This window comes from Rhea pennata, chromosome 17 (genome assembly GCF_028389875.1).
Source record: "Rhea pennata isolate bPtePen1 chromosome 17, bPtePen1.pri, whole genome shotgun sequence".
Classification (NCBI taxonomy): domain Eukaryota; kingdom Metazoa; phylum Chordata; class Aves; order Rheiformes; family Rheidae; genus Rhea; species Rhea pennata.
In genome coordinates, this window is record NC_084679.1 from 2183381 (window position 1) to 2202020 (window position 18640).

The following is an 18640-nucleotide window of genomic DNA, read 5'->3' on the forward strand; positions in this document are numbered from 1 at the left end:
TTTCCCAGGTTTAAAAAAAAATGTAGCATGTGATGTGTCTCTTAAGAATATGATCTAGAAGAAGGGTGCACCTTTTAAGAAAACAGAAAAATTCAGCAAATTAGCTGAATTCAGAAATTAGTAGCAGCTTTGAGCAGATTGATACTTCCTCGTTAGCTTTGTCACACTGATAAGAGAACTAGGTCAGCTCTATAGAAAAAGCATCTTATCTGCATACTTCTCTTAACTGGAATCCTGGAGCTTGATTGCTGTAGCAGGCTTGCTGCCTTGCAGTTCTGCACAGGGGATTGTGCTCTCTCTCTCTCATGTTTTCCTCAGGGTCAAAGTGTGGTCTCAAGCCCTATTGCTTGCTTCTTTGTGGCATATGCTGCTTTTACTGTAGGGCTGATGCAGTCAGTCCCCAGGGGTGTAAGTAGCATCTTCCATCATGCTGGTGTAATGTCTCTGGCTGAAGTTCACAGGGCTGTTGTTCAGCTCTGGAAGTATATTGCTCTGTCTCTTGGCAGTAATGAGGATGCAGTGTGCAGAGAAGTATCTCTGGTGTTTATTCCAGTGGAGAAAGTGGAGGACAGTTAAGGCTCTTGCAGTGGAGCAGATGGAAGGCTAAGGCCTTCTGGGACAGCAGTACTCTAAGGTGAGAGGCCGTGTGCCCTAGCTCCGAGTTTTGCTTTGCTTATCCAATAAAGCTTGGCTGGTGCTCTCCAACTGCGTGGCTCTAATCTATCTATGGTAGCAGCAAAAGTGGAAGCTGAAGTGTAGAGATGGGCATCTGGGATGCTTAATCCATTAGTATTCTTGGGCTCTTTTGTGCCTGTATTCTGCATGTTATTTTACCTTTATGAAGTTTTGTCCTGGGTTTTATTGCTGTCAGCTCTACTTTACTGTCCTTTCTTGTCTTTGAGTTGTTGCACTGTTTTTATTTTTACTGATCATCTTAGTGCTGTTTTCATTAAATTAGCATCATCCAGATATCCCTAAATGCAGCACATATCACCGCTTATGAGAATGGCTGCTTTAATGTCAGTTAGAAGAAGACATTATTAGAAATGTAAAGCTGAACAGCGTCTCTTTTGTATCCCAAAAGGATCCAAAGCACTTGTTACTAAAGCTGGAAAAAAATCGCCTTAAAAACTGACTCCCATCCCCTGTTTGTGATCTACATTTGTATTTTCATGTTATTTCCATGCAGTTCAGGCAACTTTTCTTCTATTTCAATTTCAGGACCTGCTGGGAATGAAAAATGTAGAAAGGTTTTTATAATCATCACTGCCGCAATATTGAAAACAGTAGGCAAAGATCAAGTGAAAAACAGTTGCTTTATAATATTGGTAGTTAAGAAACAGTTAACACTGGCAAGGTATGAGGTTTGACAAGATACTTTCTTGTGCTTTCCTCTCTTCTTTTTGTTGTAGATTATGGTGTTAGTTTGTAAGATATGAAGTAGTTTTGTGTGTGCTTAAAGTTTCCTCTTCAGGTGCCACTAGATTAAAAATTAAAAAAAAAAGGGGGGGGGGACACTCTAGCAAAGAAATGCTTTTATTTTCTTAAAATGATTGTTTCTAAGGGGTGTGACAGAGTCATTCTTTTGGTCTCTGGGGTTTGATGTTGCTGCTCTCTGGCCTTTTTTGGAGGTTGGAGGTTGCTGCTGTGACAGGGCTTCCGCAGAGCACGTGTTCCTCCTCCTCAGCTGCCTCCACAGAGCCCTTTAGAGGAGCTGCTTTACAATTTCAGATCCAGGCTTTATGTAACTACTGTAGTGTTTCTCTTTGCCAGTTAACCATCCCGTTGATGTCCTCCTGCTAAATTATTTTGTGTAATGATTTTTGTGTGCGTGTATAGCTTTTCGGTAGATGACACCGATTAAATGAAGCCAGACAATGTTCTGTTTTGGGTAATGATTTTCAACTGCAATGTCCTTTTGTCGCTGTAAGTTACGGTAAATGAGCTAATGTTAGACTGTAAGATAAAAGCTACAAAGCAGTATGAGCAGTAAGATCCCCCAAGAAGATGAATTGTGTACTTGGAAGTCTTCAAGTGAAAATATCCACTGTATCCCCATGTGTGCTTGAAAAATGTCAGCAACAGCATGGGAGATGTGCACTTAAGACTAGCATGCATAGGATAAGCTCTTAGGAAACAGTATGCTTCTTGATGTCCAGAAGACTTAAGCATTATAGACATTTCTGATTTAGAGTTCTTCGTATTACAGTGACCTCAGCATGATTCTTTCAGGGTACAGCTCTGAAAAACAGAATCGTATCAAGTATTTCACAGCTTAGATCCAACACCTTGCACTTTGTCCAGGATAGCAATTTTAGCCTATTTAATTTTGGGTTGCGTTGCATTTCTGAATGTGTGTACTCCCTGATTGAGATATAATCAAATTCCCTGGTAGTTTGTGGTTTAGGTTCTTGTCCCAAAATAGAATCTTGCCAGTGGTATAACAGCTGGAAATTTCAGTATTAAGTTCATATTTCAGCTTTTTATCTTTAAAATGAAGTGAAATCAGATGGCAGGATCTTGCTCAACCTAGACTTCAGTAACTAAAGACTGAAAATAATCTGTGCACAAATATGATGTATTTTGGAATTGTGACCATCTGTAGTAGTGTTCGCCCTTGGTTTAAATAATTCTGAACATCTGAAAGCAAAAATTCTATCAGTAATGGACTTAGTATGAATTGATTTGAAATGGTGCACCGTAGATAAGGAGTACCATTATGTTTAAAACTGCAGGACTGAATCAAGGTATTCATGGTGGTTTCTTTTTCTGCCATAGGTTTCATGCAGATTTGGAGAGCGAGCTGAGTTTTTTGTGGTCATGTGAATTTTCTACTTCTTCCCTGCCCAAATACTGCAAGACTTAGTATCATGTCACATTGTTCACTGGCTGACTTGATACTTGGTGGAAATATTAGAGAGGGATGAAGTCCACTTTCAGTCTTGTTTGTGACATTCTGGTTCTCCGCTTCAACAACTGTTGCAACTTGCTGCCTATGTAGTGTTGTTTCTCTGATCTCGCTTGCAGAGCGTGCGCTTGCCTCAGTTTCCTGCGGTGGTTAGCTTGCTGGTTTGGGTTATCAGACTATGTTTGTTCAGCTTCAAAGGGCTGATTCTCTCCTCTGTCCTCGCTCTCTGTGCGGCTCAGTAGCCGGGATCAATAGCAAGTGCTAGCCTCCTTGCTTCCCCTATGTTTTCTCCTTTGCTTTGCTTTGTCTAAGGAGTGCTTAAATGCCTTCCTTAAAAATGATCTGGAAAACTTCTGCCCTTCTAGATGAATGATTCTTCTGAGACATTTTAAGATGCTACTTATGCAGTATGGTAAGGCTGTGAAACATTTGTGTGAAAAATGCGTGTGATTAAACTAAACATAAGGCAGTGTTTCTCTGCAGGTACAGATGTGCATTTGTACTTGTGTACACCGCGCTGTGCACAGAAGTGGCTTACAGAGAACATCCGGATGTTGCAAAACCAAGCACTCTGAAGTTAAGAAATGCTAAAATTAAGTAATTAGGAAATACCTGGGTAATACTCATTTGTTCCTCTTTTCATATGCATTGGGATATGGCTGTTACTTCCAGTCCCACAGTCACCAGACCCTTGCTTTGCTCAGCATGCAGGACAGCTAGTGCTCGCCCTGAGCAATGGCTGCTGCAGCTAGAGAGAATTCTCGCTGCCTGTGTTAAGCAGGAGGTGCAATGAGACGGTGGTCTTTTTAAGGCCTTAAAGCCTCTGAAGGTTTTATCCTCAGTTCCATATGTGGCCCTGTATCTTATTTACCATCTGATGCTTCAAATGTTCTGAAGACTGAATTACTAGATTCCTTGTGGGCTTCTCACCGGTGCTTATCTCTGTAATGTCCAACTGCTTCACAGATGTGGCTGAGCACTGCTGTCAGAGAGAAGGTATCATCATCTCTGAGCTCTGTGTGAAGTGCTTGGGCCTCAGGTTGGGAGCCCAGGTTGAAATATCTATGGCCTGATTATTGGTCTAGGATTATAAAGACTTTCTATTCTTTTTTGGAGAAGGCTTTCCGCTCTGGACACTCACCACTTTTGCAGATTAGACTCAAGAATCTCAAGCCAGGTGTTTAGAAATATCTTGGACTGTGCAGTCAATGCATCACCACTTGAGAAACATTTGGACTTCCTTGTACCAGCCCCTGTGGCAGAGGCATGGAAAATTCCGTATTCCAGAGAAGCCTTCAGCTGTTTCACCAGTGAGACTGTTCTCTCTCCCTGTATCCTCCCGGTCTCGTTGCTGATGAGGCGGATGTCCTCCAGTGTCAGGCATCTTTGGTACTAGTGGCATTGCCTATAATATATCTTGTTTGTTTTTTTCCCCTTATCTGCTTCGCATTTGGTGATAGTTATCTCAGACTGTTTAGTTCAAAGCTGCCATTAAAGTGTACAGTACCTCTTTAATAAGACTCTAAATTAATTGGAGGTTGAGGGGCTTACCATAAGCAGATGCAACTCTTCTTATCTTGCTGAAGTTTTCCATTTAAGGAAAATCTCTACTTCTTTGCAGTCTCAACTACCACTATTTTATAAGGAAGTGTAGTTCCCTATCTAGTTGATTTATATCTTCTTCCCTCCTTCCCCCCCCCCCCCAATGTAGCCTTTGGCTGATTGTGACTTAAACTAGTCTTTTATTTCAAATGCCGCCCTTTCCAGAAGGGATCGCAATCACATGGGCTGAGCAGGATTTTGCCATTAGTGGGGGGTTTTCCTGTAAGTGTTCCCTAGCAGGATGCGTTTCCTCTTGCACAAGCAGGCTGAAAACCCTCTGAAGCCACAGAAATACATCTGTTGGATTCTTTAGACAGATAAATCCTTTATAAACAGGAAAATGGGCAAACTCATGGTAACTCTTGTGACACATCGTGATGGAAGTTCAGAAAGAAACTGAATGAAAAGTAGCACTGTGCAAGAATGTCTCAAGGCACTCTCAATTTGCAAGATGTCTTTAAATGCTGACACAAAGGCCAGACTCTGAACTATATGATGGGCACAGTGAGAGATGAAGTTCAGTTCGAGGTAAAATTCAGATGGAAGTCATTTGACATTTAAAAAAAATTTTTTTGAAGGCTCTTTCGTATGGCCCCATACAGGACGTGTTGTAAGATGCTCTCTGTATCACAGAGCAGGATCCAGGAGATCAGTGCAGTCACAGATGTCAGCACTTCTATTGTAGCTGTCTTTGCAGGGTGTCTAACGCTTCTGTTTCAGTTTTGCTGAGGGCTGTAACTTTGGCAAAACTGGAACCCCTTTCAACTCTCTGTGGTGAAGTTTTACATCCTCTAAATTTGTACTTTGCTAAGAAAGACGTTTCCTGTTTAGCAAGTGTATGTTGATGGCTCCAGCTCCTTAGTTAAGATTTAACAGCAAAGACAACGATCTAGTTAAACTTCCCTTCATAAAATTGCTACTCTAAGACCTCTTTCTATGGGCAAATTTTTAGCATCTCCATAGTTAATTGTGGCTGGTGAAACAAATGAACAAAGAACAGTTCAAGATGCTCTTCCTTGCCTACTAAGAAGTGCACTAAATTCAGTCATTCCTGAAGGGTCCCCAGTCATTAGCCTGCATAAGCCAGATCTTACTGTGTTTTGCATATATGGTAAAGGCTGAATCAGTCTTTTCAAATGGTGAACCATTTTGGATGCTGGAGTCTTGCCTTATAATCCTGCAAGTGAAAAACGTAGGTGTTCTGCAGAACAGGGCTGCGTTCCTTCATGGGTCTCCTATCTGCAGCATGCCTCAATCGATGACTGCAGAGTGTCCCTGTTAGGAGAACCGGTGGCAATCAACTTCAGCTTGTAGATTGTGGAGGAGGGGATCCTTTGCACTTCAGTATTGAGAAACAAATTAAGATATTAAATGCTCTTCACATTTTAACAAGAGGTTGGGGGTAGGGAGAAGAAAACTCTTCTTTTGGTGTTTTAGACTGAGCTAACTCTGTTTTGTTTTTCACCTGCTCGCTTTCTGTGGTATGCTGAAAGATCCATAGTCGCTGTTCTTTATAACTAAAGCCTGCATGATGGTTTTTTTTTCTTTTCCTTCTCTTTGGAAAACAGCCAGATCAAAATGGCTGTGATCCAAAGCAAGAATCACTCCCTTTGCTATGGAAATGAGGACTTGGAGGCTGTTCACCATGTGTTCATCATAGAGAGTTCCTGCTAAGAATGATGAGCTGTAGGTGGGGGAAGAGGACAGCAAAGGTGTGTTTGAACAAATCAGTTCTGAAAAAATAAGGATATTTTGGGGGGTACATATGACTCTCTGCATTTTTAAAAGGCCATCATAAGGGGCGGGGGGAACACTCTCTCCAAAAATGGTTAAAATGTGGGAAATAATGTAGCAGAATTCCACCACAGAGTAAAGGGTATTTCTCTGCTATTAGAATTGAAGGGGTGGTAGAATTTGTATTTGCTATCTGATTCTTGTGATAAGGTTTTTTGTTTTTGGGGTTTTTTTTTTTTTTTGGTATTCTGGTGCTGATCAAGTGAAGGAAGGTATAACTGTCCAAGCTATACAAATAATCCTCTGTATTTTTAACTATCATATCTACATTCCCAGCATTAAAGCAGACAAATTGCAAAACTCCTGTGTACATGATATGTTGACATTGGGCAATTTGGTGCTTGTTAACTCAGCAAGGCAAGTTTAAGCCCTCGCTTTACCTTCTTCTAAAACATCAGATTTTAATCTTAATGCACAGTGGGATGGGAATATTGCCAGTTGGTGAACACTCATGAAAACTGACTGGCCTGTGCCCAAAGCAGAATTCCTTTCTCTTCTGGGAGAGTTACCCACCCCAGGCAGCTGAGTGAGTAGAATTTTGCTGCAAAAGACCTGTGAGGTGTTTTTGTAAGGGCAAGGGCTGAATATGCGCAGACTTCCTGTTGTGCCTAGGCATTGCAACACATCCTACTTTACAAGAACATCCTTGCCTCTTCTCCTCTAGCCCTGTGATTTGGGCCACGTGTTGGAAAGTTGCTGGAGGGAGCTGGTGGTGGAAGGCTGCAGTTCACACCTACGGCAGCGCTGCCTGCAGCCCAGGGCAGCCCTCTCTCCCTGCCTGTGGCTGCGGGTGAGCAGGGAGCTGAAGTGTAACCCCAGGTTTGCCCTCCACCCCACAAGCTGAGGTGGGGCTGAGGTGGCTGGGAGGGCAAGAGGAGGAGATGCTACTCTCGGACCAGAAGCTCAACAGGAACTGTAGCCCCCCGGGACAGTGGGACTCAGAGTTGAAGGTGTGGAGTTACAAAGTCGTGGAAGCACAGCAGTGCCTGCTGTTCAGCGTGGAGACACCTTACTTCTGAAAGGAGCTATATCAGTATGAAAATGCCTGACGGATCGCTGAATGAGTCTATACCATGAATTAGTAATTGGGTGTGGGACTTCATTTTTTTTCACTCTATCTTAATCAGGCCTCAGGCAGCTTACTAGTGCAACGTGTTTCCTTTCTTTAAGACATCTTCATTTTAGCTGAAATTCACCTTTTCTTTGCGCACGTTTCAGCGAGGCTGAGGCTTGTCTGAGGTCATGCTGTGAATCAGTGGCGACTCTGCGACCGCCCGGTGCTCCTTGACCCAGCCGTGCCCCTGCCCATCATACCCCCTTTCCCGCTGGGGGCATTCGCGGGCGCTGCCCCCAGGAGGTTCGGGAGGCTGCCAGCTCTGGCCGAACTCCACCTGGAGCTGCTACGGACCATCTGCTGAAACAGAAATTCTCCCGTCCCTTCTGCCCCTTTGCTCTCGGGTAACTTCATCTTCCCTTCCTCTCTCTGAAAACGAGAGAAGCTGTGCCGCACTGCTGCAGAGTAGTTGTGGTATTATACCCCAAAGATGGGGCCACTGCAGAGCTGGTTGATTAAATATCTGTGCTGTTTGTGTACTGGCTTGTTACTAATATTCCAGAGCCCTGTTGCGTGAAAGGTGCATGTGTGCTGTAAGGCTTCAGCTGTTCCGTCGAGATTGCTATAGAGTTTGACCTGGCCTCGCGTGGTTTTACTGTGAGTCGTGAGCATAAAAAGGCGGTGGTGGTTGTGGGTCTGTATTTTGCACTCTTATTTGCTAATTTGAGTTGAAGAGAAGCTGCTGGTTTCTGACTTCCTCTTGCACTTTGGTGTCATTGGGTGTGTCTAGTTTGGAACAGGCTTTTTCTTTTTGCTATAGGTAAAATATTTGGCTACAAATGTATGTAATTGTGTGGACTGATTTTAAATATGGAGAAAGCATTAGTTCATCTATCATCATGACAGTAATCATCAATGACACATATGAAGCTTTTTTCATATGTACAGTCTTAAATACCCCAATTCACAAAATTATGCATTTAAAAATCACAGCTGTTTTTTCTTAAGTGCCATGAGTTCTTAATAAAATGGTGTTTGTGGCACGTATGTAGCTTAAAAATGGCCAAGTTCATATGGGAAATTTAACAAACCATCAGAAGAAGCCTTCCTCACGCGATGCATACTTGGGCGGACCTGGGGCACTGTGCTAAACTGTCGTGGCAGCCCCGGGTGAGAGGAGGAGCGGGGTTGTGCCGTCTGATCTGCTGCGCCGGAGGCAGAAGTGAGGTGTGCCGTATCCGCCGCCGTTCCCCTGAGCAGCAGCACGTCTGCTCAGAGTTGCTCTCCGCTCAGCAGTCTTACAGAGCTAGTAAAGGGTAGAAATGATACTCTGAGAAACATGGCAAAAAACCTGCCTATTTGAGATGACTACAGATAAAAAATAGAGCTCTTTACTGCTACGTCACCAGCTTGTACAGAGTTCAGGTCACCGGTGCCTGGAAGTCATTACCATCTGACAGCTGTTTGGCCCGTGAGAAAGCGGTTGGTGGCCTCCACCCTGCATCGCAGGGGACAGATGTCCGCAGCACAGAAATGACCCCCTAATCGGTGCGTTTGTTATCTGTGCCCGCCGAGAAGCTAGCGCAGCTCTGGTAGCTCTTTGCCTGGGAAGCGGGAAGCGGGGGCCGTGCCGGACAGCTCGCCGCCTGGGCTGCGGCTCCGGTGTGAAGACACTTGTAACGCTGGAGTTCCGCTCGGCGCTACGGTCGGCGTCGTCAGAAACCCGCCAGGCTGGAGGCGGAACGGCTGTGGAGGAGTCCAGCACCGGCTCCCAAATGCTCCAGCTAGATGTGGTCACTGTGGGGGCTTCTGGGAAATAAATACTGCAAATATTTTTTGTTATATGTATGGAAACCCGAGTATTTCACTAGATAGCTGTCTGTTCTGTTAATTGTTCTGTACCATTTTTCTCCTCTTCAAACACATTATGTGACTGCTTATTTGTCAGCTCTGATGACTGCTTTACTCTAGTTATTCAGCTTTTTGTTGTTGTTTTTATCTCAGAGACTACAAAATAGAGATCATCCTGAAATCTTTTTCACTATGCTTTCATGCAAAGGCTTTGCAGTTACAGATGGATGTACAACCTTTTATCACTTTTGCTCGCAGACAGGCTGCGCAGAGAGAAACATACTCGAGCCGTGTTCAAAGTCTTTCGCTTGGGAACGTCAGCCTGGGGTTTCTGCAGCAAGCAGCTTTGTAAAGCAGAGCAGTTTTTCCCAGCCTCTGCCTGTGCTTGGGGACCTACTGGGAGGCAAGATAGGAGACGGACTCTGGTTATTTTGCTCTCCCTAGAGACTGGGGCAGAGATTTTTCTCATCTATAAAGGCAAAATGCTATATGGAGGCCTCTCTCTTTCTTGCAAACACAGACTGAAGGAGAAAATCTTGCATGGCAGGGAAACTCCATCACTGCCTTGCAGACGGAGGGCACCATAAGGTTGCGGATACTGAGGATGGTCCAGTTGCTCCCTTCCAGGATTAGTGTTTGCGCAGAGCGTTGTGCCCCTGCCTGCTCCTGGGATTCACAGTGCTGGAATTTTCCATGCCAGTTGGTTCCCCTCTATTCTGACTCAAGCTTTCTTGAAAATCTTTTTCTCAAGAAGTGCTACAGACACACTAAGTTAATTTGAGTCATTAGCTTGTTTCCATTACTGCTTCGCATTACTGCTTTCTGCCTAGGAATTCAGTGAGATTTTGGAATTAGAAGAAAGGAGTGGAAGCTAGCTAACATGTGGAACCACTTCACAGGAACACCGGATTTTGAGAGCTTGCATTTTTATTTACATCTTCTGGACTCTGTTGGACTTGAAAATAAACAAGTTCAATCTGAGACCAGATTTACCCCTGAAAATATGTAGAGACTTGTCTAAAAACTTCTTGTAGGATAAGGAATTTCCTTTAATAAGAAAATACATTTACAATTAGGAAACTGGCACTTACTAGGGTGAAGTGAGGTTCAGTTGTGCAGGTTACAAGACAGTCTGAAAGTTCCTTTTTTTAAAAAAACTGGAGGCGGGCAAGAAATGCAAAGCTAGTTGAAAACTGCAAGTCTAAAGCAAGTTGTCTCTGAGTGTAGGCGTAGTGAGTGAAACTGTATTTTTGTGGTTTTGCAAGATGGGGGATAGCGCAGGTGAGAGGGGTTGCAGAGGTGCTCGGCAGGTGTCTTTTTAGAGGAGAGTGCGGATCCCTCCGTGCATAACTAACCACGTTCTTTTAATATTCCTTTTCTCTGCAGACACAATGAGGCGAGTGGTACGACAGAGCAAATTTCGGCATGTGTTTGGCCAAGCAGTGAAAAACGATCAGTGTTACGATGACATCCGTGTTTCCCGTGTTACTTGGGATAGCTCCTTTTGTGCAGTAAACCCGAGATTTGTTGCAATAATCGTAGAAGCTAGTGGTGGTGGAGCATTCCTGGTGCTGCCTTTGCACAAGGTAAGTGCTTTTGAAAGTTTCTCCCTACTATATTCTCAGCTTTCCTTTGTTGTTCAGTAGTTGTTTATGAGTAACATTAAGCCTGAGAAGTCTCTGCTGTGTTGCATCTTGTGAATGACAAATGCTGCTCAGTAGTGCCGTGTACGAATCCATGTAATGTCTCTAATCAGTCTAATGCTTCCTCTAAATTAAACACAGTAAATAAAAGTTACTTGCTTGAGTAATCAAAATCAATACTATATGGCAGAAATTTCTAAGTAGAAAGCTACTCCATATGAAGCTGTTCTACTTGTGATAGCTGTGTTCAGTTTTTTTCCCACTGTCAGGGATTTAGCTTTCTGAGCTCTCCAGTTATCACTTAATTCAAGAATGCACCCGACCCTAGTTACGTCTTGCAGACCAGTATCAGATGAGTGGCAAAGTGTCAAACTGGTATGAGATCTGAACCAGGCTAGACTGCTGCTGACCCTTTAAGTTGTTCTTTTGCTGTACGCTGGTATAATACAAGAATAATGTCAGTAAGAAAACACCTTCTCTAAGTACCATCACAGCTGTCTTGCTGTTCTCCAAGATCATATGGCTCTGTCTAGGTTTTAGTTTGCTTCAGGCAGGTCTTGTTATCCCTCAGGACCTGACATATAAAGGGGAAGTGCTTCCTCTCATCTTGGACAGGGAAGCAGTCCTTAAGTTCTCTACTGTGCAAAATGTTGCTGTGGCTCCAATAAATAATCCTGTAGTGAGGCTGTATACATGCTGTGCTTCTTCCCCTTCTGCACTGAATTTATTTTTAGAACCCCAGGGATGTGCTTTGCAAAACACACAGAAAAGTTAGGTTCCTGTCGATCAGTAGCTATGAGAGTGGTTGAATGAAAGAGTTGGAGGGAGGCTGACGAGATGGATGCAGAAACTTCTATGATAGCTGCTTAAAATTCAGTGGTGTAAAAGCATATGAATGAGTAGGAGCAGTCTCAGACTGATGTAAATTCTGCTACCCCCAGATACCACTTTAAAAGATCATAAACAATCTTTTTTTCAGCCTTGTTGGAGAGAAGTGTTCTTATCTCCCTTTCTGATGTATTTACATCCATCATAGTCAGTTGGCAAGTCTCATATTGCCAATTTTCAGATCTTTGAAAGGAGCCTAGCCAACTTGATCCCTTCCTGTACTCATAGTCAAAAAAGGAGAAGTATCAAACCTAGATGCACACACTTCCCTTCCGTAACTTCTTTTTTACTTCCTTTAATGAAACTTTACTTTAGAAGACAAATAGCTTGGTAAAATATAAGGGAAATAAATGACCCTAACAATGATGTGGGAGAGCAACATATGCTCTTATTAGGGTCCTCAAATACCCATATTTGATGCTTCTAAAATTATATGTCTAGCTTCATGTACATGTTATGTGTAAATATAATTATTGCTATGTTGAATGAAATTAGTAGTCCATCTAGCCTGGATATTTGACAGAACTCAGGGGAAGTACTTCTGTGTTTGACTATGGTGTTGGTTTACAGAAGCAGTTAGCAGTTGGCTTATGTCGTGAATTGCAGTAGTTAAAAAGCCCTTCAGAAAAATGGTTCTTTCAAACAGACCCATACTAGTTTGGGAAGCATGTTGTGATGGAGTGTTTCAGGAGTCTCACAAAGCATTTCCATATCCCTTTAAAAATTTCCTTTCCTTTTTTTTTTTTTTTTTTTGAAATGTTTTGCTTGTTTCTCTATGAATAAGGTTTCAAAAAAGCTAGTATTCTTTCTCTGTAATATTATTTTTATGTCTTTGTAACCCTCAAGCTTCTCACTTAACTAAACATTCAAAATGTCTTCAGTTCTGTCATCAGCTCTGTCCTTTTTTCAGGCCCCTTTTGCAGATCTGCCTTATTTATATATTGAAATAGTGACCAGAACTGAACATAGCATTCCCATGGGAGAGTGCATTACAGGAACAGAGGACTGGAAGGGCCTTCTGGGTCAGTCTGTGCAGTGCTCTGCTGTAGCAGGCCACCACAACATGAAGTCCTCTCCTAAACTGCTCTATTTTAAAACTAGTCTTTTTTACTTTACCCACTACTGGAACATTATGCCAGAACCTTGCTCCTCTCATGACCAGAATCTTTTTCTTAATTCTGATGTAAAGCGGCTTTTCGTCTCCATTTTATTTTGTACCAAGATTATCCTTTAATTTAAGTGACTGCTTTTCCCCTCTGTGGTATTTACAAGTAGATCCTGAAGCAAGCAGCGAGTTCCTACTTACGCCTGAGCTGTGCTAACCTCGCAAGCCAAGCTCCTAGCCTGCTCTTAAATAGCTCTCCATTTTGCTTGTCCTATTAGCAGCCCTTTGCATGGACTTTAGTTGCATTCATCTTTTGAACGTGTCCTGGTCCAGCCCATTGTACAATGGCTCTAATTTCTAGAAGAAACTCCTTGCTCAACACAGTGCAGTGATGCTTGCCTTGCAGCACAGCAGCAAGGCACGATCAAACCAGGATTGAGAAGTGCACTTGCTCTTCTTTTTATTTCCAAATGATCTCTCAGTCCATGGCAGAAATTCCTGCTAATCCTGAGTGTGTGATCTGGCATTCTGTATTGTGTCCTGATTTTTATTTTATTTATTTATTTTACCATTTCTTACAGTTTTTCATTTATTCCTTCCTCTTTGTCATCATTACCATTGCCTGTGTCATCATTAGCATTCCTATCCTTTGGTTTGCAGCTATTTCGTGTTAATATATGACAAGATTTGATAGGAAGCTGGACCTTGAGGAACTCTGTTGCTAAACCCCTCACCCTGACACTTTCTTTTGCTATGCAACATTTTGCTGGCTTTGCTCTAACCAGTTCCTGTATTCCTGATTTATTTTTATATTCTGGGCTGCTGAAATGGTTTCCTCGGTTCCCTGAGCACGCTAACATTTTGATTTCTGTATTAGAGTGCCACTAAGTCCATTTAGCAAAAGTATTTGCTGAGTTCTCACAGTAGGATGCTTGCTGTTATGTTCGGGGTAAGAGGTTGATTTTAGACCCTGTTTTTGGTATGATTTCATCACTGAACCATCAAAATGCACTAGATGCAGTTCCAAGCGTTAAGGTGGCTGCAGCAAAATGCTCCTCTTATAATTTAATTGCCTTGTGACTGTTGAAATCTGCAGTGGTCACTGTCAAGCACTTGTAATGCGGCTTGCCCTTCAGTGAAGGGTTAGCTGAGCCCGCCCGTGTTTCACGGGGCCTCTGTAATCATGAAAGTTGAGATTATTAAAACTTGGGAACGAAAGAGACATTTAAAATAAGTAACGTTTGTTGTTGTGGCAATGGCTTTTGGTTCCCCTCAAGTGGTTCTCTACCATCTCACAGGGCCGTTTACGGAGCAGCCAGCGCACGGGGCTCGAGAACGCCTGGGCTGGACCTAGGGTGGATGAACCATGAGCCAAGTAAAAACATTTTTGACTGCATTTATCCAACAATCTGATGTGCTGGAAAGGAAGATGAAGGGGTTGTTTTTTTCCCTGAGTCTCTAGTTTCACATACTGCTCTGACCAGATAGCTGAGGCGTCTGTGGAAAAAAATGTGATCTTGCTTTGGCCAGAGGACAGATGGACAGTCAGACAGACACACGCACATGAAGTGTGTGTATAAAAAATACGTAAAAATGGCTGTATATGTATTTTCAGAGTGCTGTCTCTGCGTGTATATGTATTTTTTTAAAAAAGAGTGCAGTGTGCAATATGTATTTATACGTTTATGTTTTAATGGATGTGTGTGCATACGTACGTGCCCCCCGACCGCGGAACGCCCCGCCGGGGGCGGCCGCACCCGCGCCCCGCTGCGCGCCGCGCCCCTCCCGCTCCCTGCAGGTGCCGCCCGCGCTGCCCCGGCGCCGCGCGCGCCCGCCGCCCGCGCGCGCGCCCGCCCGCCCGCTCCCGCCGCAGCGGCACTGCGGCGGCCGCGGCTTTTTACCTTATATGGGCATGGCAGCGCGCGGGGCCGCCCGCCGCGCTGATTGGCGGCGGCGGCGGCGCGCGCGCTGCGGCGGGCGGCGGCGCGGGAGCGGGCGGCGCGGGCGGGCCCGGCGCTGCCGCCGCAGCGCGCCCCGGGGGCGCCCCGAGCCGCGGCGCCCGGTGGAGGTTGCCCGTCCGTCTCCGTGCCGGCGGCCCCTGGCGCGGCAGGCTCCCGCCCGGGGAGCGCGCGGATGCTTTCCGGCTGGCCGTGGGAGTGCTTTGTCCCGGTTTCCTGTTTTTTGACGTGCACGCGTGTAAGGTCTTTGCCAGGCGTTCACCCTTGCCGGGCTCCAGTAGGAGTGGCGACCACCTTCCGACTTGCAAAAATTGCGATTCCCACAGGTTAGCTGGTCTTTCAGAAAGCCTCGGGCCTCAGCTGGAAAGAGCACAGATGAAAAAGCTGTAATTTATCTCAATTACGGTGTACACGTTATAGACTCGAACTAGTGCACACTACCTGAACACATCAGGGAAACACTGTCGAAAATCTGCCCTGGCCTGCGGTGATTGGTACTGAGCAAAGTGTAGGATATCACCTTTAAACAGGGAACTTCCTGGCTTTTTGAGTGAATATTGTTTGATTGTCACCCCAGGTGAAACCAGGGGTACACAGGGAGGGAACCCCGGGATAAAACCTTTGACTGATCCATGAACAGGTCCTTCATGCTTAATCTTCAACCCATGAGATGGAGGAGGACAACGTGTGCCCACCATGACCAGGATACCCGCATGCTTTCGCTAGTCCGCATCAGTTCTCGGTCTGCTGCAAGGAGCCCTTGTGGAACCCCATTTCACACAGCTTTATTTCTAGCAAGTGGAGCCTTTGCTTAGTGGGTGATCCCTGGCCTGCAGCAGAGATGAAAATCTTGTGCGTTTCTTCACGTGCTGGGGAAAGTGGCTTGCAAACGCCTGGCTTTGGTGCCTTGTTCTGAGGTTGGACCCACCCGTAAGGGAACTAAATATAATTTCCTCCCCCCTCCCCCCAAAAAAAAATCTTTGCAGTTTGCATCTACGAAGAAAAAAGCTGCTGCAAAGGACTTTTTTGTTATGTAAGGCCTGTGCAAGGGAGCCCTGCCCTGTGTTCCGAGTGTGATGGAAGGCTTATTCGGTCCCTTTTGGATATACCTTTTATTAGATTTGTCTTTTGTGTGTCTGACTTACGGCACACTCTTGACCCGGGCAGCATTTCTACAGAAACCATGATCAGATGGGTGCCTGAGAGGCAATTGATGTGTGGGTGGGTGAGTGCACACCTAAGAGATGATCTCCTTGAAGCAAGTATGTTGTTCTGCAAGTGATGTGCCCTAGTGTTCAGCCATGGCACATGCAAATTGTTAATCAGCTGTTCCAGATCCTAATTCCTCCAGGAAAGACTGGAAAGTCTGTGCTTTTCTGAATTGCGTGTGTAGCATAAAATCAGACACTGTTGCTGTGGTGCGTTCATTAACCTTCTGGCAATTTTAGGTGGACTGTGGATGGAGGATCTGCATTAAAATGCATTACTATTTTCCTGAGTTATGTTGCCATTGAACCTCTGTTAGTGTTGTAAGTCTTTTTTGTGGCAATCTTTCTGTGCTAGAAGTTTGACATGCAAGGTTGGAGATCGTGAAAGAAGGAAGGAAGGGTCTTTCCTAACTGTTGGTCAGATTTCAACACCTCTCTGAATAGGTTTGTATGTTAGGCTGAAAAGATCGGAATTAAAAACAACTTGATTTTTTTTTTTAATTATTCAGTTGTTGCAGAGATGCTGGTAGCTTTAAAAATATCCTGTGAGCAGCAGAACTAATAAAGCCTGATTTTCTTGCAGTTTATTCTGTTTATTGGTCTGTGTGAGCACAGAGGAAATGTTCCCCATGTCTGTTCTGCGTCTTCCCTCTTTTGACTGTCCGGCTTGAGTTACACTCTCACAGCTGCTTCTTCCGTGGTGGGCACTAATTTGGATTTCTTTCTTTCATTTTACCTTTGATTATCTCAAAAGACAATTAAAAAAAAAATAGCATCTTTGAGCTATTTCTCCCTGTCAGATTCAGTTGCAGATCTGACGTTTAAGGAAGAACACTGCCCGCAGTGTGTCACTACGTTTATTGCGTTTCTCTAGGAAACTGCAACAAAATTGTGCCCTTTGCAGGCAGCCAGTGGTTTGTACAAAGGTGGCAATCAAGGCAAGATTGTTGCAGTTTTAAAGCCTTGTGGAAAAAAAATGAAATTAGAAACAGCACTTGATAGTTTTATTTGTAAGCAGATATGAAAAAGATTGTTGCAGTTCACTGGCCTGCAGATCATGTGTAGCATTCTCTATCTGCCTTCTTAAATTCATGCAGTGGTTAAAATGTGGGAGTGTAAGTGGAGTGGGTAAGTCCTGATAAGTCATGTATTTGTCTAAAATACAGATGAAAGATACTGCAGGCTTATCTGTAGCGTGAATTTCTGAGTTCTTTGCACGGCCTGATGTCACTGGCTTATGTAGGTTATCATCCACATGCATGCAAACCATATATATAAAAGCACAGAGGTGCTGCAAATGGAAGGTAAAATCCTGGTTTAGACACTTAAAATTTCCAGCTAAGCTGAAATCTTGGTTAGATCCAGGAACAAAATTAGTTTAACAGAAATAGTTGGAATATAATGGATTTTTTTTTGTGATCTGTCCAAATTTATCCTGCTCTTTCTTCTCTCTTCTTCTTCCCTGTCTGCATTTTTAATAGTCCCAATTGGTTTTACCATTGCTGAGCTTGGCGAGGAGGCTTGAGTGTGGCTCGTGCCAGAATCCACAAGCGTTGTTCCCCGCTCACCGGGGAATGAGTGCCTTCGCACGACGCAGGGCTGTTCCTGCTGGCTCCTGCCTGTGGCGTTGCCTTGTTGTCCAGCAGCTCTGCCTGGTTGTTGGAGGTGTGTTTGTCTGCTGTTTCCCTCCTCAGCTATGGTATGATTCTGCCAGTTCATCCAAAGCGCTGAAAGTTTAAGATACTGATTAATTTTCCTTCAGCTTGAAAGGTTGTATGCCCATTTTACTAATGAGAGAATTAAGTGTTTTCAAAATCTTATTTTAGGGAGAGAACAGAAGAGTGAATCCTTATCTTCTGCATTGCAACGTATTCTCTGGACAATGGTTCCTTTCTCTTGCTTTGGATCTTTGCATCTTCTGCCCAAAGGGCTTCAACAAACCAAAAGTCAGCTGGCACTGAAATTTAATTTTTGAAGTGTGTTCATTTTTTTCACTAGAAACTGGGAGGAATGTTAGGTGAAATGAAGGAGCCATTCTCAGCACTAAATTCAGAGTAATAAGAGTTAGCCGTTTGCTTTGGATTTGGGAGTTTGTTTTGTTTTTAAAAGCCAACATATGAGTAGCTGATTGTTGCAGTTAATTTTGTGGAGGATTGTGGGGATGAAGGTACGTTTTTCCAGTGTAAAGCATCCCTGTAAACCACTGTGGTCGTAGGTCCATTGTAGCCAGCTCTGCGCTCTCCCATGCTCTCTGGTCAGCTGTAAGCGCATGGTGCAAACAGTGAAGTCATCCAGCTGCTCCATCTCCACCTCCCAGAGGGCGTGAAATGAACCTCGTTATTGCTGCCTGCTACCCCAGGCTGATGACACTCCTGAAACCCTCCAAAGTGTGCTTTGAGCAACGGTGCCAAATCTGTTGGGGCCCCACAGGGCCATGGGTTTTAAAGTCCTGTATCTCTTGCAGTTTCTCACTGCTCGGACTGAGTTGGCTTTGTGAAGGATTCCTGTCTGTCACTGCGTTTCATTCTTCTCTCCTCTTTGTCTGTGTATCCATTTAGGTCGAGGCACTCTGGAACAAGGACCATTGTCTCAATTCTATAAAAGCCTGTAATGGGTACTGTAATGTCAC

At 44.1% G+C, this 18640-nt stretch overlaps 1 protein-coding gene across 2 annotated transcripts in view; it reads left to right on the forward strand.

Moving 5' to 3' along the window:
* The window catches only part of CORO1C (coronin 1C), a 61027-nt gene that overhangs the window by 18527 nt on the left and 23860 nt on the right, over positions 1–18640 (forward strand). For both annotated transcript variants that reach the window (XM_062590449.1, XM_062590450.1), the window contains exon 2: positions 10596–10795. In XM_062590449.1, coding sequence (XP_062446433.1) covers positions 10596–10795 — 200 coding nt within the window. The remainder of the gene's footprint in view (positions 1–10595; positions 10796–18640) is intronic.